This window comes from Toxotes jaculatrix, chromosome 4, assembly GCF_017976425.1.
Source record: "Toxotes jaculatrix isolate fToxJac2 chromosome 4, fToxJac2.pri, whole genome shotgun sequence".
Taxonomy (NCBI): Eukaryota; Metazoa; Chordata; class Actinopteri; family Toxotidae; genus Toxotes; species Toxotes jaculatrix.
Window position 1 is genome coordinate 19,686,494 of NC_054397.1, and position 25,263 is coordinate 19,711,756.

Here is a 25,263-nt window from a genome sequence, read left to right on the forward strand (position 1 = left end):
GATTTGCACAGTTCCTATGGGACCATATGTGTTTTTATTCATCTGTGCCCTCTGGTGTTGAGCAGTGTCTCTGCATCCAGTTGCACTCTGTATATTTTCAAACAGCTGTGTTTCTCCTGCCTAACCAGGCTTTGCAAGTAATGTTCTCTGCACAAACCCCTGTTTTCTTTGTCTTTCTTTGTTTTCACTATGAGCAGTTCCTGAGACCTGATAAACAAAGAACAGGCTTCAAATCTTAATTGATCTAAAAAACATTTCTATGTTGCACAACATAACTATAATTCTTACAATAAATTGTGATTTGGACTTGACAGGATATAATGTACATATAGGATGATATGATATGTTCTCAGTGATTTCTGTGGGTTCTCCAGGTTTACTTCAGGTGACTCAAATAATGTGATAACAAACAGGACAAAAACAAAGGACAATTGTACTTTGAGAGTCCTTTGAATTCTCTTTCACCAGTTGCTATCACTTCCTGCTTGTTTGGCTGGAGTGACATTATTTTCTTGGAAAGCAGAATAATACTCTCTGAATACCAACGTGATGAAATCAGTGTCCCCTTCTGTTACAGTCCGACACACACTTAAACATTATTTAAGTCACAAAGTCCAGCTTTTGTACTTTTCACCAGTGTACAGTATGTTCTACAACTGCAGTGGATGTAATATCAGTGACATAAGTTATATTTTTATTTCACTTATTACTTTTTTATATTCTTCTTTTTTCTTAGCAAAAAAAACAAAAACAAAAACAATATTGCAGTGAAATGCTTTATATGTGACAGACACTGTAGAGGGTGTTTGAATAGGGAAAGGGGTAAAAGCTCAGCCAGGGGTTAAAGGTTGAATTGATTGTATGAAAGAGACAGAGAGACAGTCAGAGAGAGGGAGAAAGAGAGAGAGAGAGAGAGAGAGAGAGAGAGAGGTTGTACACTGGACAGAAAACTGGGATCGTTCTTTGTTCATCATGGATTTATCACCTGCGGCTCTGATCCTGTGTTCTCTGTTGTGTTCAGGTAATGAATCTGATTTGATTTTCACAGCAGGGAAACATCTGCAGTAATGCTGATTTAGCTGATGTGTTGTTCATCTTGACAGCTTTTCTTTTCACCTGCTTCATGTCTGTGAAGGGTCACACACACTGGTGCTCATACAGCAATAAAAAATAGATGTAAAAACTTCATCAGCAGTGTTTCTCCAGTACTCTGGATAATACACAGACCTCTCTGTCAAATATATTATGTGTTTGTTTTTTTTTTTGGGGGGGGGGGGTTATTCAGAATAATGGGGACTTTTCTGGAAAGACACACATCTTTTAATACAGTAAAACGTCACTTTTATTAAAGTTAAAATATTTTCATGTTCCTCTTCTTTGACACTTTTTTGGCCGTTTTTTGTGCATTTTTCTTTATTTTTTTGCTTTGTCATAAAGTAGCACGTGTTCAATCTGTGTATTTGCTCATCTTGTTTGCTTTGGGGTGGTGTTTGTTTACACTGTATTTTCCCCAGACCTGTCTAAAAGGTTCAAAGAGTTGCATGGGTGTGTTCTTGCATGTGTGCGTGTGTGGTACAACCAGTTCTCATCTTTTCTTTCTGTGCAGTGGCTGGCCAGGCTCCTGTCGTCTCAGTGGAGCCCCGGGTTGCCACCGTGCGCCAAGGGGAGTCTGTCAGCTTTAGGTGCCAAGTGGGGGTGCCAAGTGGTTCCCAACTAGAGTGGAAGAAAGCCAATAACCAAGCATTACCAGGTCAGGACTAATGACATGTACGCATAAGCATTGCTTTTGTAAATATCACCATCTGTGAAGTTTGATTGAATTCTGTTTTACCTGTAGACAATGCTAAGATCGGTCCTGACGGCTCTGTGCTGACGATTGCTAACACCCGACCTGGAAACCAGGGCCAGTATCGCTGTGTGGCAACCAACGCTGCAGGACGCAGCACTGCCACGGCTGTGCTGAATGTCAAACGTGAGCTTGTCTTCACGCTTCAGTATCTCTCCAACTGTGTGGGTGTGTGATGGAAAAGCTAGAAGCTGTGGGGCCCCCGAAAGAGTATTTTATCTGGGCTCCTTTTTATTAGAGATAAAATAATGGTACTAGATTTTTTGTATTACTTTTGTGTACAAGACTGAACTGCAGTCTTAAACGATAACTATGACTGAATTTCCATACTTGCTGTTGAGAGAGAAAACCACAAACCACAAACCTAAAGAGATGAAGAAAATATCAACTCATCATATGTCAGTGTTGTGTTTACAACTTGTTTCTGCTGCCCTGAAGTGGCCCCAAAAACAAATTATTTCCTGTTTCTTTCTCAGATGCTCCCAAAGTGCGGCTGACGCCAGCTGGGCCCCTGCGGGTCAGGATTGGTGACCCTGTGTCGGTAGAGTGCCGTGCCACAGGCAGGCCACGACCCACGCTGACATGGAAACGCGAGGGCTCCACCCTGCAGCTGCTTTCCACCGAAACAAATGATGTCAGCACCATACAGGTGAATTATTAATGCATGCATTAATAATACTTTAATTTATTTCCATGTTTTGATTGAATAAATTAGTCAAATTTATTGTCCCATATTTTCCTCAGTGGGCTGCAGTGCGTCCAGAGGACTCAGGAGTTTATATTTGCCAGGCTGAGAACAATGAAGGAATAACAGAGGTCAAAGTTGAAGTCACTGTCGAGGGGGTGCCTGGATCACCAGTGGCTGTAGTGACCAATACAGAAATGACAGTGGTGGAGGGACAAACAGTCACAATGGAGTGTCAGGCCAGCGGTAAGATGTCAGTATCCTGAAATGTCTCCCAGTGCTGCTCCCACTTCTCATTTTTCACCTTCTCCTTGTTTTCTCCTCTTCCTTCCAGGTTCCCCTCCTCCCGTCATCGCGTGGTCCAAGCTGCGAGCACCACTGCCGTGGAAGCACACAGTGGTTGGTGGTGTTTTGACGCTGACCAGCGTGGGGCGCCAAGACTCAGGACAATACATCTGTAATGCAACCAACATACACGGCTACAGTGAGGCGTACACGCAGATGGAGGTGGACAGTGAGTGGACAAAACAGAAAATCACATAGATAACACAGATGCTGTACGTCCATATTCTTTGTCACTGAGTAATCGTCTTCTCCTTTATACAGCTCCTCCATATGCCACCTGCCTGCCTGACCAGGTGAGACTTCAGCCTGGTGACTCCCTGCGCCTGCAGTGCCTCGCCCACGGCTCTCATCCCATCCAGTTCACATGGAGTCGGGCGGGCAGGGCGAGCATGCCTGCAGGAGCAGAGACCACCAAGGATGGAAGGCTGCTGATAGCCCACGTTAAACTGAGTGACAGTGGAACATACAAATGCGTGGCCACCAACCACATTGGCTCCAGCGAAGCACTGGCCAAAGTCATCATAAAGGGTGAGCTGGCGTTTAGGTTTGGCCAATTTGAAGTCCATCAAAATAAGGGATCTGACTTTCTCCTCTTTCTTTTTCTCTCTAATCTTGTCTCTTCTCATTCATTTCTTGTTTTTACAGCTTAATCCATCGTGATTGCACTGTCTCCGGCCGGCAAACCATCTACGCAGTGCTTCTTACAACTTCTGCAAACATGGATCCATCACAGTTAAAACAGTTAATACTGAGAAGACAGAGAAAATTATATTTCATAGAATAATATATTTTCATGTATGATGGTGAAAGGTATCAGTGCAGTTTAAACATCATGTAAATGGCGTTGCTGTTGCTTTTGCTGCCCCTGTCTCATTTCTCCCTTTCTAGAGATTTTCTCTGGAACTGTGTGTGAACCAGCATCCTGCAGTGTTTGTGTGGGAGCTGGTCATTCTGCTGGAATGCCTCTGCACCCTGTTCTCCTCCCATCATGTCATCAGCTAAGTTTACCCTGTTGCACTTTCGAAATTGAAAGCAGGGCCCAAAACCTGACCTAGTTTTACCATTACACTGCTAAATCAATAAAGATGACAATATCTTACAAAATGGTTGCTCAAAGTGTATCATATTGTATAAAAATGATTGGGATTATCATACCAAAATGGTGCACTCTATTATGTGCAGAGGACAGACATCACTTGAGACAATTTGATTTATAATCAGACTTTTATTTGTAACATTGGTGGAGTTCCTCTTTAACCACTGGGATCTCTTAGGTTATTGTAACTGAAGGAATCCTTCCAAACAGTGTGTCATTTTCAAAATGTCCTACTTCATTTTAAATGTGCACATAAAGCTGGAGAGGATCTTCCTTTTTGAAAACCACCCTAGTAATTTTTGTACCGCCCCTTTGTGTTTTAAGTTTTCTGTCATTTTGCCATGGGAAAACCTTTACATTTGAAATTGTATAGAGCTGATGCCAAATCTGTCACTTCACTTCACATGTGGTTAAAGTCATTTCTTTAACCACATGGGGGCAATATGAAGCCTTAAGGCACACATGTTGTCTCCAGGTCACAGAAGAACGATCTGAGCCCTCGCACCCTTAACAAGTGGAGGGACAGATGCAGTGCACAGTCAAACAAGCTATTGTTTTCCAAATGACTACGTGTCATCCTTAAGTTAAAGAAAAAAGAAAAAAAACAGCAAAGCAAAACATCTGGCTGATCATTGCAGCCCTCTGTGTAAATATGAACTGTAAACTCCTCCTGAACAGGCAAAGTTCAGTTTGATCAGACAAACGAACGAGGGTTGCAAAATGACGCACTAACTTTAAAGCAGCCTAAAATGAGGTGTTAGCTCGACATTTAGGGTTTGTGGCTGCAGACACGCTACCATTACCAAAACTGCTGCCAGAACCCGAACCTGAATCTGCTGCATGTTATTGTGGCCTCCCTCGTAAAATGCCCAACCTCCTCCGAGTAACAGGCTTTACCCTTTCCACTATTCCTCCCTCTATCTTTACAAGCATCTTCAAAGCTGGGGAGGAAACATCTGCCCTCTGTCACCTCAATCCACCCCCTCACTTCACAGACAGACTGAGGGAGGGAGGGACGATGAAGCAGACAAAATAAATGCACTACAGAGGACATTAGAGGAGGGACATCTACATTGATTTTTAATTTAGACTGATGAAGAGCCATTGAGGTGGATAAGAGGGAAAGAATGTATCAGCAATAGAGAGGAAACTGTAATTCACTAAATCTGATCCCCTCTTTTCTCTGTGTATACATATTAACCAGACGTGGATATATGCTGTATGCCCTAATGGAGTCTGATGTAAACAGAGAGATTCACAGATGACGTTCCAGACATGGGATTTGCGCACACACTCACACAGACCGTTTGTCACAATTTCAGAAGCATTACATTAGTTTATATTACTGCAGGAGTGCACAACAGCACTGCCTTTACTCTGGACCACACATTGCTTATGTTAGCCTTAAGAGGTGAGGGGAAAAAAAAACAAAACAGGCATCAGGCTGCACACAAGGAGAGGAGCTCCCAGATATTCGTTTTTCTTCACACTCTATATCCTGGTAATAACTAAAAACAGTGACTGTATTTGGAATAAGACTAGTGTGATGCCCCTGCAGTAATAATATGGGAAAACCAGTTCATTCAGGAAGGAACCAATGAGGTGAGAGCTTCCTCAGGATGTCACAGGTGGAAGGAGGGCGCCTGTCAAGTCTGTTGCTATGGTTTCCACCAGGCGAACTCAGACACGGCGTGGCGTGGCAGCTGTTGTGAAAACAACAGTTTCTCCAGGACATAGGAGGTCAGGCTGATGAGGCGATACAGAGGTTCCCTGTATTGTGCTGGCTGCAGAGCATATCACACACTGCTTTCAATCTGATCTCACATTTGTGTCAAGGAAATGTTTCCGTTTGAAAGTGGTATTTAAATGTCTAAATGCTGTCATGCACAGAAAGAGGAAGTTATCCCTCTTTGAGAATGGGGTTAAACTGCTGGCCGGAAGGGTTATACCCTGGTCCAAAGGGGTCACTAAGGCAGGAAATAGATGCTGCATAACATTCCACTGACAGACTGTTTTCACAGCCTTCACCCTGATCTGGATAATAATAATATATGAAGGTGTGTAAAAGCTCAACTTTGGCATGAGACACAATAATCAGGAAATCAGTGGTAATATTCCCAGAAGATAATGGATCACCAAACATGGGGTCATGCCCCCCTGGGAAGGAAAAACTGGACTTCTGTAGAACAAAATTTTTCTTTTTGTGGCTTTTCTCTGTAACCTCTCTGCTGCTGCATAAATTAAGCAAACAAATCTTTATTTTAAGGAGTCACAACCCATAAAGGTTGGGAACCACTGCCCTAACAGAGGCTTTTAGTTTAAATGTTGAATTTTACTTTTGTAATTGTGTTTTGATGGAACTGTAGTAAAATTCTGGCCAATGCAGAGACACAGGCCAGTATAGGAAAATGTTGCTTTGATGCTTTGCATCAGAGCTTGCATGCACGCTGTGAGCTTTTACACTTTGCTGCTTCTGCTTCTCGGCTGTAAAGCTGTGCCTTTTCACACCTTTTTCATCACATTGACACAGGCACTGACTAGAGTTATGTTTTGAGATTCTTACCAGTACAGCAAAATGGGAAAGAGGGTTGAAACAGTGTGGTAACAAGGGTTTGTGTAGTCAAAGGGCCATAATGTGGTCTTAGGATATTCATAACAAACTAGCAAATAAATCAATAACTCTATAATTCATCAATTAATCAACAATCCTGTGCCACTGCCACACAAATCAAACGTTTCTATTAGTTTTGTTGTGTTTTGTGAATTAATTGTAATTCTCTTAGAAGCAACTTTTTTTCTGATTGCATTTGTTTTACAAATTTAAAAGCAAGGTAGCGTAGCCAGTTCCATCCGGGCTACCAAGAAGCTGCTGCTGCTTTCTGGTTGCTTGGCACCATAAACAGAAACCTGTGTCAGGCTGTTCTGTTCTTTGCATCTTCACCGAAAACTCAAAACCACAAGATACACCATGTTAATCACACATCGCGCACACATGCTTTCACTGCTCCGCTCTTGTTAAATATAAAATTATGTCACTGCTGTTTGTGGCGTCAGAAGGAAGTCACTCGAGGTTTGGGGGGGTGAAAAAAAGCACTTCTGGTTAAAAATATGCAGTATAAAAGCAAAAGAAAGAGGGAAGTGTGCTCAGTATCAGAAGAGACAGACGCAACACTTTTGGTACAACCTGTACAGTACAGCACTTCTTTTACTACCTCCTGTGTGTTAAACCCCAACAACATATACGTTTTTGAGTGGTGTAGTCTGTAAACTAAAATAATCCTTTTTATTGTTACAAAAAGCTTTAAAAAATAAACAGTGTTCTATGAAGTATTGTTGAAAAAACAACAGTAAACCAGCACTAAATGAGAATGAATGAAATCAGCTATTTTCTTTGCAATTACTGTTACTGCTATTATTGTGATATAAATCATTAAACTAATGTTTTTGAAGTGACCCACCATCAATAATAATGACATGTGAAAACACGATTGGTTATTTGCCCATGTAGGCCATTTACTGTAATTAAACTAGAAAAAAAAAGGTATGAAAATAGGCAATGCTGAGTCACTTCTGTACATTTGACTACTGCACAGCTACCCATGAATTCTCCGGATATATTTTGTTACATTCCTCCCTTTTTAATGTCATGAAGTTGTATTAAGTTAAGAGTTAGGGCTACTGGACTTGAGCAGTGCAGACAGTTACAACATCCCCGTGGCAGATGTAAGGGTTGAATAAGGAGGACAAAATGTTAAAAAAGAGCTAATGAAACACACAGAGCAAACAAGTAGGATTGACCCTCAAGAGGGAAAAGAAGAGAAGATAAAAGGTGTGCGAAAAAAGGATGTGAGAAGGGGAGTAAAGGGGATGTGGCAACTGAGCGAATGCCAGCAGAGATAAAGTTAAATCTCTTTACTCTTCATTCGTAATGGTAGTATCAACTGTCCTCCTGCACTGGTGGAAAAAGAAATAATATGAGTTGGTGAAAAACCACTGAAAAGCTCCAAAGCTCTTTTCCAAAGCTTCTCTGTCTCTGTGCCCGACTGTGAGTCTCAGGATGTAAACAGCAACTGCAACTGTGTGATTATGACCCATTCACTCTATTTCCATATGGAAAGATCCTGTGTGTGTGTGTGTGTGTGTGTGTGTGTGTGTGCCAGCGGCTCCGGGCACTAACATTTGTCCATCTGTCAGTATTATAAAGCTTTATTCCACTACGTTACAATAAAGTGCAGAAACTTTCCACCATACTAGTGTGATGCAACAGTCAAGCAACTTTTAGCTACAATACTCCAGGACAATGAATTCATTTATCCTACAATAAAGAATCTTTCTTTCAAAGTAACACTAAATCTATGCTCAGCTGGAGGACTGCAGGAAATATATTTTACTGAGAGCTTGTCTGCAGTTGACAACAACTGATTAATATTTCATTTCTCAGTGACCCCTTGGGGATGCATTCAAACTCTCCCATGACCCATGGATGAGTTGCAACACTTACTCTGAAGAGCAGTACTACTATTAACTCTACTATACATATTACTATACAGCTTCTCTTTCTGATCAGTCAGGTTTTGTTAAAACTAGGCTGTGTTCCAGGGCACAGCCTCTGGACTGAACTCATTCAGTGATTCATAAATGTCTTTTGCCCATAAAGGAAAACCACCAGCATAAACAAACACCTCTGCAGGATCTGACCGCACACACCCATATTTACAGTTTTCCAACACTCTGTTGTTTATGCCCTGTAGCCTGTTACAATCCATGCAGATCATCACTGCTGAGGACAGATATGAGAGGTATGTCCTGAAAACCCACAAGTTATTACACAGCAAACCAATCCAGCTATTCTCCCTGTGAATGTGTTTTTACTTTAGCAGCTATGGGTGAGAAACATTACTGTTGCCCTGTGAAAACATCAGTCAGAACTCACTCATTATGATTGTTTTGTGGCATAGCACTGCTCAAGTGATGGTTGACTTGACTAAAACTTCGGTTCACCACACCTCAACCATCTAAAACCAAGGCAGCTCTACTTATCTAGCTTTCTGTTGCATCAAGCTGTCAAGCGGATGAAGCTTGGTCAGTTGTCATGGAGACGGATCTGTTGATATGCAAGCAGCGGTGGCTAATGAGATTTTAGACATAGCACTTTGAGGGCTTGACAACTGAGCAAACTCCATCCCCAGATGAAGACCATACGTTACAGCTGAAAGCTTCAGAAAATTTGCATCCTGATGACCACAAAAAAACACGTAACATTGTATGACAACAATGAAAGCACGACAGATGTGATTTTCATACCATATAAAGGTTAATAGAAAGCAGTGTAAAAACAAAACAGCAAAATAAAAGCAATTTTGCCTTTAAAAAAAAGTACTGTCTTTCACAGGAGATAAAGCTGGACTTGCTTTTTGTCCAAAGTTTGTGTCAGGCACTGGATCCTACAACTAATATAGTCTGCTTTCAAACCCCACACCTCCAGTTTGTAATGCAGGCTTTCAGTTTTGACATGAAGCCCAAACTGAAAGTACTTTCCAAAATTATACTTACAGATACATTGTGCAACTGTTGTCACTGTTCTCACAGGCTGAGTGTGACTCGTTAAAGTATAAAACAAACTTCAAGTGTGAAATTGGTGGAGTAACGTTTTAAAAAGAAACTCTGGGTTTTTTTTTTTTTTTGTGCTTTTAGTACAAAGTTCCTGTTTTACAATGCTAGTGTGCAATACACCCTAGTGAGTCAAACCGTTTTGCACCCAACGATGTCCAATTGATGTTGCTTCCCCTATGCCTCGTGGTCTGAGGCTTGTTAGCATTACTATGCATAATCTATACTATGCATATCATAGACAAATGCTTCCACAAAGTGTATGTACTCGTGCAGTAAGGCACATCGTGGACAGGTGTATATAACGTTTAGGTCAGAAGACAAACTTGTGGAAGTTAAGGGAAAAAGCCTTGAGTTACGTCATGTTTCTCAAAGACGAACGTGCACAACATGTGTACTAACACACATTCAGTATTGTGTCAGGCTGGAAAGGTGGTCAGTGGTGTGTATCGGTTCTGTTTTTTTTTTTTTTTTTTTGTTTAACCAGCAAATGTGTCACATGCTCATGAACACATACAGGTTTCCACTGAAAAGGAAACTGAGGGATTACTGTGACCACATGTGTAGCTTCCTCGTGAATGTCTAATGATTAGTGCTACTTGTTAGTCTTGTATAAATAACATTCTCCCTCTGACAGATCACATTTTTCCCATGCAGTTTTTCCTTTTGGATGACTGATGGTCACAGTGGGCAGACATCCATTAAATGCATGTGGGATTAATGTTCAGCGGCTGCCAACATTAGCGCACGCATGCACCCACACCCACACACACACACACACACACACACACACACACACTGCCTGGACCTTTCTATGTGGAAACACTGAAGTGTTTAATACAGTTGCAGATCAAGTGGCAGCTGCTTTTCACAGCCTGACACTCACTGAGACACTGAGACATAAACAAACAAAGAGAGATGAATGGATACATCCAATCACACACCTACACACACACACACACACACTCACACACACACACAAACACCAGCTCCAGATGCGTCTGCTTTTATTTAGCTTTTTTGTTTACTAGAGATGCTGAAGGGATAAGAACTTTTATTCTCTCATCCTCTTTCTGCCTACATGTGTGGGTGATTTGTCTGTCTCCATGTGTCTGCCCATTTGTCTCCGTATGTCTGGCCCCTTTGTCTGCTTTAATATGATGAAAAACGATGACAAAGAGTCAAGATGATGCTTAAGAAAAGCAAGACAGAGAGCCAATGAGAGACTGAAGGGAGGAAAAGAGCTCATATCAGCCAGCTACCCTTCACTGTGTATGAGGCAGTAGCTTAGTAGCAACTGTTGTGAATCTGTTGCACACAGAAGTGTGTGCGACATGAACAGATAAACTCTTCTACACCTAACATCTGTGTCACATGCTAAACCCATTGAGATAAATCAAAGAGATGTGTTAGAGGTTGTTTCTGTGTGCTGTTTGGTAACTATGACAACTGGTATCTGCTCACATATCTAAAAAAAAAAAAAAAAAGCACCAATCTAAATTTCGCTATTTATGTTGTGCACTTATCTCCACTCACCACTGTCCTCTTATTCTCAGTTGCCTAACTTGTCTTCGGTTTATTTTACAATAATCTGCATCACTGTAATCTTCTTCACAGCTGCTGTGTTTTGCAATCTTTGTTTTTGTGTCAACTGACCGTTGGCTAGCAGTGGTTCAATCATAGCCAAGTATCCGTAAAGAGACAATGTAGGCCTGTCAAGCTTTGGATTTCTCCACTTACAGGAATAATGTTAGAGGGTGGCAATCAATCCTCAGTCTTTCCAAACCTAAAAACAGCATGTCAATAACTCCAGTAATTATAGCTTTTATTACTAAAAACAAAACTGGACTGTAACAAAGTAAACAAAGTGGTCTGAAATTTAAAAAAGGAATAAAAGAGCGAGTTGTCCTGTGTTTCCTTTTATGTTAATCGTGCTATTTTCAAGTCTGGGCAGGAGCCAAACAAAAGCTGCAATGTTGTCTAGCTAAAGCTGATCAAATCTGCCAGCAGCCATCGTCCTTTCAGAAGATGAGAAAATGAGAAGCCTGTTTTGTCTGCTCCGTTGTCTGAAAAAAATGAAAGAATATCTATGGCAAATCTTGTGGGTGGGGGGCTGTGTTTTTCTGGAATTGGATAAAGAGCTGAACATTGAGGGGAGAAAAAAGAAGAGGTAGGAGGAGATGGAGAAGGAACTGGGGGAGCAGGGGAACGGATATAAGATTACTTACTGGCAAAACTCAAGTGCAGCAGCAGCTGTTTAGACTGAGTGTTAGTCATCGCCCCTCTCTCCAGTCTCTGTTACCCCCTCCTCTCTTTCTCATGAGAGTGTTTTGAATAGTTCCTGAAATAGAGCCCACTGGAGCGTAGAGGAAAACGTGAAAGACGGCGTAGACAGAGCAGGCAGCTTGCGCATGCAATGTGATACGATGCTAGTGTGAGAAACGTGTTCATGTGGAAAGATATGGGCTGAAAGAAAAGAGCAAGAAAGAGCGCTATGAGGGAGACAAGGGAGGGAAAACTGAGAGAGGGAAAGCAAGCAAGCAAGAGAGAGAGAGAGAGAGAGAGAGAGAGAGAGAGAGAAAGAGCGAGAGAGAGGGGTGGGGACTGAAAAGGAGAGCAAGGCATGCTCAGACTGAGAGCCTGAATCAGAGAGAGGAAGAAATCTGGTGAAGGTTCACTGTTAGGTTTCCTGCCATACACATTAATATCTTCTATAAGACGGATTTTTCTTTAAATATTCAGTTTTTGTGTTTTTCTATACTCTCATACTTTGTGGATTTTGTGGACCCTGGACTACAGTGAAGTCTGAAAAATCCAAACATCTTTCTTGAACTTCTGTGAGATGACCTAAACTTTAACTACTGGACATCAGCCTGATTTACAATTCTGTGTGGGATATAGTTTGCCTTTGACATGGGGTTTGGAAACAAGGACCTTCTTATTCTTGGTAAGTCTATCAATGACAGCACAATGTGTGTTTGTGTGTGTGTGTATGTGTTTGTGAAAGGATGGGTGTGTGGAGCTTTAGAAAAAGAAAAGAAACGAAAGAAGTACAGGGAAGACATTGTGTAAAATGTCAGCTGATCCATTTCTACTTTTTGTTTCAGTAAGAAAAGAAAAACTTGGACAGTAAAGTAGGCGACATTTTTAGAAGCCTTTTAATTCTGGTTCTAAGCCTTTTAATTACAATTAACATGGGTAACATGGGTAACATCAGTCATCCTAACCTGTAGGAGCCATTCTGATGTTGGTCACTGGACTCATGCTGCACTAACCGGGTCAGTCAGAGAAACTCCTCCGGCTGTCAGAGAGAAATAATCACAGAGCCCAAATCTGTTGTGGCCAGGTCTGACAGTACACTATATATCACCACAGGAAGAATCTATTTCTTTTTCAGCAAAACCACAAACCTTGGCAGGATGGTAACAATTTTTGGTGTATACAGCTATATCAGATGTTCAGGGCCATTAGAAATATTTGTAGTGGTTACACCAGCATAAAAAAAGGAAACAGTACTTAGCTTTGTACATAAAGTGTTTTTTATTCTATTTTTGTGATAAAGTCCTTCATTAAACTATGTTGACTATGTAGGACCCACGTCATATACAAAACTTAACTGGTTATACTAAATATTAATACTAATATTATGTATATGTGTATTTATCAGTGCATTTTATTTGATGATCACGTCTCAGCTTGGTTTCTTCACTGTGGCCACAGTACTATTTCCTCATTATATTCATTGTCAGTTCTTGTGTGCAGCAACTCACACAGAGAAGTATCATCTGACTCTGTAACTGCCAGATGTGTAACTAGGCAACTGTTCGCCAACACGCTTGCCATAAGAACTTTATAAGTTGATAATAGTTGTGGTATTTATAAGTTGTTGCACTGGCCCTACTTGGCCCAAATACAACAATAATAATAATGATAATAATGAACCGAAGTTTTGGATTTAAACTGTTTGGCTACAGCCTACAGGTAGCAATACAACAGTTGAGAATAAAAGGCAAGCTAAAGTCTAATAGCTCAAAAACAGTTCAGCATTTACTCAATGTCATGCAAGTTTGAGGGAGTGCTTCTGAGGAAACACAACATGAGACAATATTTGACATTTGTGTTTTCATGAAATGAGCTGTTCCATGGTTCTGTGTAAAAAAAAAAAAATAGAACCGTGTCCAATGATTGCTTTAGACTGTGGCATTCACAACTGCTGCTCATAATCTTACGCCTTAGTCTCTGGTTAGGATGTCAAGACACAAAGTGGAGATCCTCCATGGTTTGTTTTATTGTTAATCAATAAAATTCTTCACTGTAATTTTGTATGTTTACTGAGCACCAAGGTTTTGATGTAACAAAGACAAGCAAATAAACAAAAAAGGAAGTATTTTTTCACTGCTGTATTTTCTAATGGTCGGCGGGTGTTGAAGTAGGTGTTCAATAGTAAACATGAAACTAAAATATACTTATTAGCACTTCACTTTTTAGACAAGCTGCTAGCTTTCAAATGCCTGAAACTACATCTGACATGCACAGAAGTAGGAAGAAGCATTTTGTTTCTGCCAGGTACAGATGTAACGCAGCAGGAAGAGAGCCAGAAAGGGTTATAACATACAGCTTACAAAGAAATGTGAGACTGTAGAGACATACAGAGCGGACAGAGTCTGTGACAGACAGACAAACTGTTCTTTTTCACCAGTGCGTTTTACTGGTAAATGAAAGTCAGATGTGCATAAAGTCACGCCTTTGTGTCTGTCTGCAGTCATTTGCTCATAAAGTTAGACTCAATCATGCTGTTTCACAGTGTCACTGTTTGTCGCTGTGAAACTCTGCCTGGTGTTCCCAGAGTGGTGTTACTGTGAGAGCTCCAATCTCATCACACGACAACAGAGGGCTCATTGTGATCGAGGGAGGGGAACACACAGGAGAGAGAGCAGGGAGTATTTTTGGACTTACACCATGTGTAGGGGACACTGATTTCTGACATAGGAGTCACTACTGAGTCAAGAAATGTGACTGACACGTGTCTGTTGTGGTGCGTAGGCAATCTATCATGCAGGCAGTGGAGTCATGGGTGGAGTTCAGCAGGAGGAAGAAAACAAAATCACCCTAAAATGGTCCATCCACACTCACATGTAATTAAAAGGTAGCATACAGCAGCATACAAGCCTACACCCTCAATCATGTGTTGCGCAGTTTGATATAAGTCTGTGTGACAGATGATTGTGGAAACTGGGGGAGGGAGGAGGTCAGTCATGTACCCAGAAACACACTCTTGTGGAGCGACTGTTAGAGTGGATTCCAGTCGCGGGTTCTCAAACCACGCTGACTTCACACTCCACATTCATTTGACCTGTAGATTAAAAGCACGATTGTTGGAAATTATGGGATGGTTTCGAAGCAAAACTCTGTGTGATTCCCAGTTTTTTGTTTTGCTTTATTGTATTGAGCAATTAGAGCATGGGTGTGCACAGATCCTCGGATGTGCAGGGGCAAAAATGAAAAATGGGCATTACAAATGCAAGCAGGGTTACTGGTTGAGCTCAATTTTTGATCAGATGTTATACCATCACCTGTAAAGTGGCACTTGGGGCTGCTCAAAGGCCCCCTCTGGGCAAAAATTGTCATTGGAAGTGTCCTATTAGGGGACTGCCTGGCTGAACAAAGGTTAAAATGTGGAGCAGGTGTGGTTGCTAATGGTTATTGTGTTGTCTTCATCATTGTAAGTTTTCCTTAATAGTAAAATGAAACTAAATGACCTCTCTCTCTTTCTCCACAGGCTTAATGTGCATGCTACGGACATGTTTCTCTGATTGTCCCCGGGGTTTCAAAACAAAAGGCCGTGAATGTGTTGGTAATGATCTTCCAAGACTTCTGATTTTAACCTCTCTTCCTGCAGTTTTCCATGAAATGTAGCCCCTCCACTTGGTCCGTCCATTTTAGGCATTTTAACACCACTCTATATCCAGGACAGATTAAAATGAAAACAACAGTAGAAGAGGTTTAAATTCTTACATCACCACCATTTCTAGCCACTAGCTGAAAGAAACACAGGTGCCCTGACTTGATGGCAGTGCTGTATCCTCAGAATGGTAATCATGGTGGCCAGAGGAGCTACATGAAAATCAGCTAATAAGAGAGATTACTTAAAATTAAAATGACAAGTTGATCACTTACTGACTAATCAAAGACACAGTAAAATTATGTTTTATAATGTGTTGACCTCTGCGCTTTATGTGTTTGTATTGAAATCTACAGATGAGAATGAATGTGGCGAAGTCTCAGATTACTGTGGGAACAACACACATTGCTTCAACACCATTGGGAGCTACTACTGTCAGTGCAAGTCTGGGTTCAGAAACCGTAATGGTGATTTAAACTTCACACAGTTTAGCGGACAGTGCCTAGGTGAGTGTGCGCATGAGTGTGTGTGTGTGTGTGAGTGACTGATAACTTGTGTCTCTCCAATCATTCTTACCGCCATCCTCACTTGTTCCTCTGTCAGATATCAACGAGTGCCAGGACAGTGTCAACATCTGTGGACCTGCGGCTCATTGTACTAACCAGATTGGGAACTACAGCTGTACCTGCCATGTTGGGTACACCAGCTCCATCAGTAGCCCTGGAAACTGCACAGGTGAGCAGTGTCTGTATTTAGACTTTTCACTTCAGGTGGAGTGTTGCTGCTCTGGGAATTTGCTGAGGACAAAAAACAACATACTCAACAGAATCATTTAAGGTGAAAGCTGATCCACAGATCATCTCCATCAAACTGGTAATCGGTGGAGGGCGCTTTTTAACTTACTGAAAGAGCCAATATAACAGTTGTGACTGAATCCAAACAAAAATGGCTCTGCACTTTATCTCACAACGCTTGAAAGCTGAGAAAAGATTAAATTAAAGAAAGCATTTCACATACAGATTCAGCGTCATACCTGTTGTCTCATGGTTCACCCACTCTCCATTTTAGTGGGTATTTCTGCCCTTGCCACAATGTAATGAGCAGCATAATGGCATAGCCAAATGGAGTGCCATTAGGAACATATGTAAACACTTGTGGCTTAAAACGTCTGAAAAACACCTCACAGCATTGGTACGTTTCACTGCTAATAATTTGAACTTTTCATTTGTAAGAAGGAATGTCATCTTCTGGAAAAATAAAGAACCTGTTCTTATGGTCTAAAGCAAAAAATGGTAATATTCAGATTTGATTCCAACTGGTAAGTCATTACATATGTCTCTGCTCTCTATCCTTACACAGACATAGATGAATGCAAAGAGGCGGGCATCTGTGGAGAGAAAGGCATGTGTAAGAACGTTGATGGGAGTTATTGGTGCGAGTGTCCAGAAGGATACACCACTGACAGCAAAGAAATGATGCCATGTTCAGGTTAGTGTTCCTCACCATCCCCATCACTTCTATCATATTAAAAGTGCGTTTCATGGCTTTTATTTTCTCATATTCTTCATTTTAAACCTCTTCTTGTTCGTATTCTGGTCATGTAAGCTTCCTAACACAGATGTCACCGTCAGAGCTGCAGTTAGGTTTTGTTTACTCACACACAAACACACACACAGAGCAAGAAAGTGCCACTGAATCTTGCCTGTTGTGATGGATTAGTCTTTTTGGGCCCACGTTTCCTCCGTGCTGTTAACTCTTGCTCTGTTACTACTTTCCATAGTGACTAATTTCTGTTTTTGTGTCGTCAAGATTCAGCAATGAATGTTATTCATTGTACTCTGACCTCAACCACAAAGCTACCTCCTGCCTCCTACTGTTTTTATTTGGAGCTCTTACCTAATGTGAAATGACAGGACAAAAATCTCACAACACTGTACGCAACCAAAGTTCAGAACCTGTCTTATGGTCTAAAGCAAAAAATGGTAATATTCAGATTTGATTCCAGCTGGTAAGTCATTACATATGTCTCTGCTCTCTATCCTTACACAGACATAGATGAATGCAAAGAGGCGGGCATCTGTGGAGAGAAAGGCATGTGTAAGAACGTTGATGGGAGTTACTGGTGCGAGTGTCCAGAAGGATACACCACTTACGGCAAAGAAAGGACGCCATGTTCAGGTTAGTGTTCCTCACCATCCCCATCAATTCTTTCATATTAAAAGTGCATTTCAGGTTTTATTTTATCATATTCTTCATTTTAAACTTGTTCTTGTTCATATTCTGCTCATGTAAGCTTCCTAATACAGATGTCACCGTCGGAGCAGCGGTTAGGTTTTGTTTACTCACACACACACAAACACACACACAGAGCAAGAAAGTGCCACTGAATCTTGCCTGTTGTGATGGATTAGTCTTTTTGGGCCCACGTTTCCTCCGTGCTGTGAACTCTTGCTCTGTTTCTACTTTCCATAGTGACTCATTTCATTTACTATAATTTGCGCTGTCTGTCTTCATAAGATATCACAGATGATTTCTGTTATGTGCTACTACTTTGCTCTGTAGCTACTTTGCTCTGTAACACTCCTCTGCTTTCAGTTCATGCTGTGATGAAGCATCAAATGTCCATGGTCTGATGATAATGTAATGATTATTTCTGTTCCATCTAGAACTTAACTGCGGCAAGTCTGCTCCTGATAGCGGGTCTGCACAGGTAAGCTGCATCAAAACTGCAACATTGAAAAACAAATAAAATATATGAAGGTTTTATACAGGATTCAATTTTGCATTTGCTCCCCTTTAGCCAGATTAGAATGCAGGATCAGTAACATCCCAGCAACTCAGGGTCCAGTGTCCAGCTGAAGAGCATTTCAGCTCATTTCCTTTATTTACTATTTACTAGACCACCCTGTGGCCCTGCAGGGTTTAGAGTTAGGGCAACTTTAATATAGGACATGCTGAATGGTCTCATTATCCTCTCTCTCTCTATCTCTTTTTCTCAGGCGCTCGGAGGCTTGGCAGACATTTCATCCATGATGAGAAACAACTGTCTGACTCTGTCTAACCCAAGTGCCGCTGAAAAGAAGGGTGACGGAGAGGCGCTACTGGAGGTCAGATCAGATCAAAATCAGATACAAAACACAAACACACACAAACAAACATGCATAATATTCTTAATCCCTGCCTACCCCCTTTTTTTTTTCAACACAAACAGAAACTTTTGACAGCAACAGACAACATCCTGTCCCCTGCCCCCCTGAAAAGCAGTAAACATGTGAGCATGTTGCTAAGTACAGTGGAAAACTTCATTAAGCTCATTGGTCCTCAGCTCAAAAACAACTACACCAAGATGGAGACCACTGAGACAGGTAACAGTGTCCATAAGCTCAGCTGTGCACAGCTCTGCAGATTTAAGAAAATTTTTAAAAAAAATTAATGAAATAAAATGATGATGATAAATGAATGAGAGTAGAAAACTTTCTGAAAATCAGCTGTTCAGGGTGATATTTGAATTTGAAATGAGTAATTTGCTTCAGTAGAAGCAGAGATTGTTGTTCAGAGGGGGAGGACCCCACCCACTGGACCAATCCTCCTGACCAATGAGAACGCAAGACTTGACACTGACTGGGAAACAGCAACTGGGATGGGAACATATCCTGGTAAACTCTTCTTCTCTTGATCTGTCTTGTCTTCTCTTCTGACAAATAAGGCACATTTTTCATCTTTATGAAATACCATCACATTTCTTATTGTCTTTTACAGGTTTTGCTCTGGCTGCATTGTTGAGCTACAAGAACCTTAATGTCTCAGATAAGACATACTTTGAAGACATCAAAGAATATGAGAAAGATGGCGTTGATCCCTCCTTCAGTGTCTGCTCTAAAGTTGTGTCTGTCGTGGTCTCCAACCCGTCCACTCAAAATCTGAGCCGCTCTGTCAACATCACACTCAAACATCAAGTCCCACCAGAGAAGTCCCTTGAGGTGAGCTACGTCTGCGCATACTGGAACGAGATAGGGGCCTGGTCCACAGATGGCTGCGATCGAGATAAACAGCGCTCCAATGCCTCATACACTGTGTGTACATGCAAACATCTGAGCAGTTTCGCTGTGCTCATGGCCACATACCCCATGGAGGTAAGACACACATATACACACACGTGCCATAAAAACCCAAAAGAACATTTAGTCTTGGAATATTGCTTTTTTTTTTAAACAACTTCAATAACTTTCTAGCCTTGACTAATAACTAAAATTCAGTAATAACTAAAATCATTCTTGGTCCAGTGGCTCTTCACATTAAAGACACACTTTAAATCTTCACTAAACAATAATTTTGAAAAAACATTTAGCATGTAAAACGCCAGATATTTCCCTCAGGAGTTGGTGGAGTGTGCTTTACCAAGCAAAGCACGCTGGATCATCCTCTCTCCCTCTCTCACCTCTGTGTCATTGAAAACACACATATGTAGTGGTGTAAATGATTACCTCATGAGTACAGTTACTCACATCAGGATCTGACTTGTCTTCTCTTCTAGCACACTTTCGGGCTCCAGGTGGTGACCAAGATAGGGCTGACCATCTCCATACTGTGTCTGATACTGAGCATCCTGACATTCAAATTCTGCCGCTCCATACAAGGGACCCGCACCACCATCCACCTGCACCTCTGTATCTGCCTCTTCTTGGCTGACCTCTTCTTCCTGGCTGGTATTTCACAAACTAAACCTGTGGTATGTTGGTTAAATGTAATTTAATTAAAATGGTCAAATGTTATTTTACTCAAATTAGTCTTCTTGCCCTCCTACAGTGAAATAACCATTGTGACAATCTAGAGAATAAACAAAAGAATAAAAGAAAAAAAAAATTGAGTAGGCTCAGGTACAAGGGCGAAATATCCAAAAGTGGGATATTTCATATAAGTAGTGGAGAACACTCCTGAATGAACAACCTTTCAAAGGGAAATATTGTAGCTTCTATGCCACTGTAACCTTAATAGTGACTTTACAGATTAGGATTTTACACACAATTTATAAATTGTGCTGCATTTTTATAGCTTAAACCATCCAACAGTATAAAACATAGTTAAATTTAGCTCCATCTCAATCTGCTGCATTATTTAACAGTTGCTCAAACCATAACACGTTAATGATAACTTAGTCACATTTACCTGACTTACATAGTTTTTACTGATAATATGTTTGTGCTCAAAACATTTTGAATGCAGGAGGTTTTTTGAGATGCTTGTAATTTACATTTAATCTGACTGTTGTCTTATTGAGGTTATAATTATCAAAAATAAGCTGCTTATGTGGAACATTTCTAATTCTGCCAATCTGATAATTGCTGTCATTATCAGATTGGCAGTACATGCTGTGACAAAGACCTTCCATTTCTGTGCTCCTTCCTCTCTGATCTTGTCTTTCTTCATGTTGTTGCGTTACATTAAAGGGCGGCTGCAGGTTTATTGCAGCAATGCTCCATTACTTCTTTTTGGGAGTGTTCACCTGGATGCTGTTGGAAGGCGTGCAGCTATACCGAATGGTGGTCCTGGTGTTCAATGCCACCATGCGGCCCCTCTACCTGTTCATCGCTGGTTATGGGCCGCCCCTTGTTATCGTCATTATGTCTGCCATCATCAGACCAAATGGATACGGCACTAAACAGCAGTAAGTGTGCAAAGGAAGAAATTCTGTGGAAACAGACACTGCCCGAAATGTGTGTGCGAAAAGAGACCAGATAAGATGCAAAGAAAGATTGGCATGTGTATGTATGTGCAAGCGTGTCTGAATACTTGCGTGATAGCAGTTGCGTCATTGGATTACTTGTCTGTTTGTGCAATCTGTCTCTGTGACGTAAACAAATACCTGGTCATGCAGAAGTTTTTCTCTTAACCAGCTGCTGGCTATCCCTGGAAGACGGCCTGATCTGGAGTTTCTTCGGCCCTGTGTGCTTCATCATCATCGTGAATGTCTTCTTCTTCATCATCACTGTTTGGAAGCTTGCCCAGAAGTTCACCAGCCTCAACCCAGATCTCTCTAAACTACACAAAATGAAGTGAGTTGTGTGTGCTTGTTTTTATGTGTGTGTTATAGTGTGTTTTTTTTGTGCCTCCTCTCTCGCTGCAGTAATATGTGAATATCACCCACATCTATTTCACTGCACAGCCAAACGGTTAAAATGGACGTTGGTCAAGTGGCCCAGATTTGGGAACTGAAAAATACATGTATGGAAAGAATGTGAGAGTTTAGTGAGGGGAAAAATGTAGGGAATGTTTTCGTAGTACAGACTCTGGTCTCTAATGTGCCCCCCCCCAACCCCGACTCTCTACATCATGCTCATTTGTTTCAGACAGCACTGCATAATCAATCCATAATGTTCTCTTTAGTCTTGGGCTTTGTGAACTTACAGCGCTAAAAGTAAGCCGGTAATAAGTTTTACTGTTGAGCAAAGCTCACGGCCATTCGATTACTATCAGATAGTTTCTCTGACTTTGTTAAGTTGGTGTGTGTAGAAAGAAACGGTCTATTAAAACGCAATCTCCACTTCAGGGGTTACACTTTTAAATACTATTAATCTTCACTGCATCTCAGTGTGAAGTGTCTTGCTAGTTATTCACAGGAACAACAAAGACGCATCCCTGAATACTACAAAGGGCCCAAGCAGAGTTTCTAAAATAGTGTTCTCTCCATCTATAAGATATATTTTTTTAAATATTCATCAGTTGCCTCTAGCTTTTTTGCTTCCTCAAGCTTTCCATAGACAGTAAACCGATAAGAAATATCTCTATTCTGTAGCTTCTTTGTCAAACGTCAATGCCCTTTTCTCCCTCTTTCACTCTTCAGGGGGTTTCCAGCCACTGCGATGGTAACTGAGTCATCTGTGTGTTTGAGCTCATGTTAATCTTTCCTTTCATTTTCTATCTGTTGCCCTTTCTCTGATCCCCCACCCCCATCCTCCCTTTTTCCCCTACAGAGCTTTCACAGTGACAGCTATAGCCCAGATGTGTATACTGGGTCTGATGTGGGTGTTTGGCGCCTTCCTGTTCCAAGAAGGCACCATAGTGGTGGCATATATCTTCACTATTCTCAACAGCCTGCAAGGGGCGCTGGTTTTCATCATGCACTGCCTGCTGTCTAAGCAGGTAAGACACAGTATCTGTGTGTGTGTGTGTGTGTGTGTGTGTGTGTGTGTGTGTGTGTGACTGGGAGTGAATGATTGAAGCTAAGACAGAGATTAACACAACGGATAAAACTGCTGAATGTGTTAAAGATAAAAAGAGTGAGTAATGATAAAAGACACTAGATTACATGAATGAATTTCCATGGCTGGATTCTTTTTTTCCTGATGTTCTGCTGCCCTCTGTAGGTGAGAGAAGAATATGCCCATTTCCTGTCCTGTATCTGCACACCACAAAAGAAGAGATATTCAGACTTCAGCAGCAGCAATCCCTCCAGTAGTCAGTCACAGGTAAGCACAAAGTGATCTCACTCTCAATAATCATTTTAATCACACACACACACACACACACACACACACACACACACACACACACACACACACACACACACACACACCTTGGTACCTTGGTAGTTTTACTTGAGAATAATTTTCAGTGGATTAGTTTTACATTTAGGTATTGCTATTTTTATTTATTTACATATATATTATATACATTATCTTATCGTTTTTCTACTGTGTGTTATTTCTGTTCATTCAGGCTTCTCGGAGTGGGCAGCACACCGGAGAATCCCAAATATGAAAAGCTCTGTCTTTTGTTTCTACCCAGAGACAGAATATCACGCCTTTGGCCCAAGTTATCCCTGATTTGAGAGGTTTGGATCACATGAAATAAAAATTCAGTGATCACTTAATCACCTTAATGTCAGTTTAAAATCTGCTTTGTTGTACAATCCAACTAGTGGTTTAATCAAAGGACTGCGGGAAAATGAGTATCTTCATACGACATGGTGCATCACAAAATCTGGCATTTACATCTTTTCTTTATTTTTACCACTGTTAATATTGTTCAGCGCTTTAGTGGTAGATCAAGTAGCATGCTGTTACTGTCACAGCAAGCACTAAAAAAAAGAAAAAGTGTATATTCTGGAGCTCTATAAGTGAATGTGAAATGCTTATTGGTTCAGTCAGAACATATCACAGTCATAATATAAGCTGTATTCCTAAAAGTGATAATGATATAGACTATTTATTTTCAAGTGCAGACTATGAAGCCTACATTGTGTAGGCTACAAGAAAATATGAGTGATGCTCTTGATGTTTAAAGCATGAGCAAACAGTTTGCGCTGTATTTTATATAAATGTTTAATGCTTAATGTTCATGGGAGCTTCACAGAAAATATTTTTCCTTATACTGTATTTAACAGTATGTTGTAATGATTAGAAACAACCGACTGATGATGCAAATTTCCCATGAAGTGCCTCTGATGGTCCCTCATGCTCCTCCTGCAAATCCCATGTGGGTTTCTGCAAGGATTTTAATGTCAGTTGTTTCTTGCTTTTAAACAAAATAAGTGATTTTTTTTTAAAGCACTTGTGGCTATTTTTTAAGAGTATATCTTAATTTGCAAATTGAGGTGTGCCTTTTTTTTCAACTGGTGTATGCGGATTTATTTTTTTTCATTCATGAAACTGTAAACCAAGAAAGCAAATCTGTTCCAAATCTGTTGGACAATTCACAAGAACAGACCCACCCCTCAGATAAGCCTGCAGCTTCCTGCAATCAAACTGTGTTTATGGAACAAAATTACATTTTGTGATTATGTACTTATTATAGCCGTTAGCCTATGGCTCAGCACACAGTGACAGTATCACATTCCTCAAATGAAAACTTCAAACATTTGGTTGAAGTCTAATGGGAGTTGTACAGACCTGAGTTTGTTTTATGGCACTTTTCATTTGTCAGAATGATAGTTCAGCACATCTTCACTCACACGGTAAATGGAATAATCAAGAGGACTTGAGAACCCACTTACAGAACCAGAACAGTTTACTTATAATAGAGCTATCAGTTTTCTATTTTTCTATTTAATGTTTCATCGAACATTTTCTGATCATGTAAATTACATTGATCTTCAGAGGACAAAAGGAGGCATTTTGGATCTCACAGCTGTCTTTTTATGGGATTGGTGTTGTCCTGAATTGTTTGGTTGTATTCAAATTGTTTCTCCGTTTCTTGGGTTAAGACCCTGATTAACGTCACGTGTGTTGGTTGTAACAGAACTGTTCTTTGGTTCTTAAGTGTGACTGCAATCCTTCAAAACCCATTAATACTGTTTATTCATGCATTGCAAAATGTATATTTTTATGTGAAAAAGCTACATGCAACATGCAGCGTTTGGTGAATGTTAGATTTTTATTGTTAGAATATACTATATGTGTTCTAGTATGAGGTTTAGGAACCTATTTTTCTACCTTGTTTTGCTGTAAGTTGTTTGGTACTGTTTTACTTAAAGATTATGCAGCACAAATTTTTATTAAAGCTTCTACTGAAAATGTGTTTGTGGTTTATAAGCATCAGTGCACAGCAGAAACACACACACACACACACAGACAAGAAGATAGATTATTTCTCATAAAATGAAAGTACAAAGTTAATATTGTTTTTATCTGTAAGATTACTGAAATTTCCAAAAAGGACTCAAGGAGACACAGTATATGAAGAAGTGATGGATGACAAAGAACTGTTCATAGGACTAAGACATCACTTCACTGAGGATTCTCACAATTGCAGTCCCTTCATTATCCTGTGATGAAATTAAG

The 25,263-nt window shown here is 40.7% G+C and overlaps 2 protein-coding genes across 4 annotated transcripts; both read left to right on the forward strand.

Moving 5' to 3' along the window:
- The first annotated feature begins 880 nt into the window (after positions 1 to 880).
- LOC121181108 (basement membrane-specific heparan sulfate proteoglycan core protein-like) lies at positions 881 to 3,980 on the forward strand. Its single transcript, XM_041036907.1, has 8 exons — positions 881 to 1,021; positions 1,607 to 1,750; positions 1,838 to 1,972; positions 2,323 to 2,495; positions 2,591 to 2,777; positions 2,866 to 3,045; positions 3,138 to 3,404; positions 3,522 to 3,980. The coding sequence occupies exons 1-8, from the start codon at positions 973 to 975 to the stop codon at positions 3,524 to 3,526; spliced, it is 1,140 nt and encodes a 379-aa protein (XP_040892841.1). The 5' UTR covers positions 881 to 972; the 3' UTR covers positions 3,527 to 3,980.
- Positions 3,981 to 12,150: 8,170 nt separating this feature from the next.
- On the forward strand, positions 12,151 to 24,996 carry LOC121180608 (putative adhesion G protein-coupled receptor E4P). Of its 3 annotated transcripts, none has more exons than XM_041036176.1 (17): positions 12,153 to 12,529; positions 15,362 to 15,436; positions 15,841 to 15,990; positions 16,088 to 16,219; positions 16,844 to 16,972; positions 17,534 to 17,662; positions 18,151 to 18,194; positions 18,484 to 18,591; positions 18,696 to 18,849; positions 19,018 to 19,140; positions 19,244 to 19,617; positions 20,019 to 20,213; positions 20,932 to 21,149; positions 21,379 to 21,537; positions 22,456 to 22,624; positions 22,849 to 22,950; positions 23,201 to 24,996. In XM_041036176.1, exons 1-17 carry the CDS (start codon positions 12,496 to 12,498, stop codon positions 23,240 to 23,242), a joined length of 2,337 nt encoding a protein of 778 aa, XP_040892110.1. In that variant the 5' UTR covers positions 12,153 to 12,495; the 3' UTR covers positions 23,243 to 24,996. The 3 variants fall into 3 exon arrangements, with proteins under 3 accessions (XP_040892112.1, XP_040892110.1, XP_040892111.1); XM_041036177.1 differs by having other exon boundaries at positions 12,154 to 12,529; positions 19,021 to 19,140; XM_041036178.1 differs by lacking the exon at positions 16,844 to 16,972 and having other exon boundaries at positions 12,151 to 12,529.
- Positions 24,997 to 25,263: the final 267 nt, after the last annotated feature.

Coding starts and splice junctions, on each gene's coding strand:
- LOC121181108 (XM_041036907.1), top strand. CDS start 973: ATGGATTTATCACCTGCGGCTCTGATCCTGTGTTCTCTGTTGTGTTCA. Junction 1,022..1,606: donor GTGTTCTCTGTTGTGTTCAG/GTAATGAATCTG, acceptor CTTTCTGTGCAG/TGGCTGGCCAGGCTCCTGTC. Junction 1,751..1,837: donor CAATAACCAAGCATTACCAG/GTCAGGACTAAT, acceptor TTTTACCTGTAG/ACAATGCTAAGATCGGTCCT.
- LOC121180608 (XM_041036176.1), top strand. CDS start 12,496: ATGGGGTTTGGAAACAAGGACCTTCTTATTCTTG. Junction 19,141..19,243: donor TGGGATGGGAACATATCCTG/GTAAACTCTTCT, acceptor TGTCTTTTACAG/GTTTTGCTCTGGCTGCATTG. Junction 20,214..20,931: donor TTTCACAAACTAAACCTGTG/GTATGTTGGTTA, acceptor GTTACATTAAAG/GGCGGCTGCAGGTTTATTGC.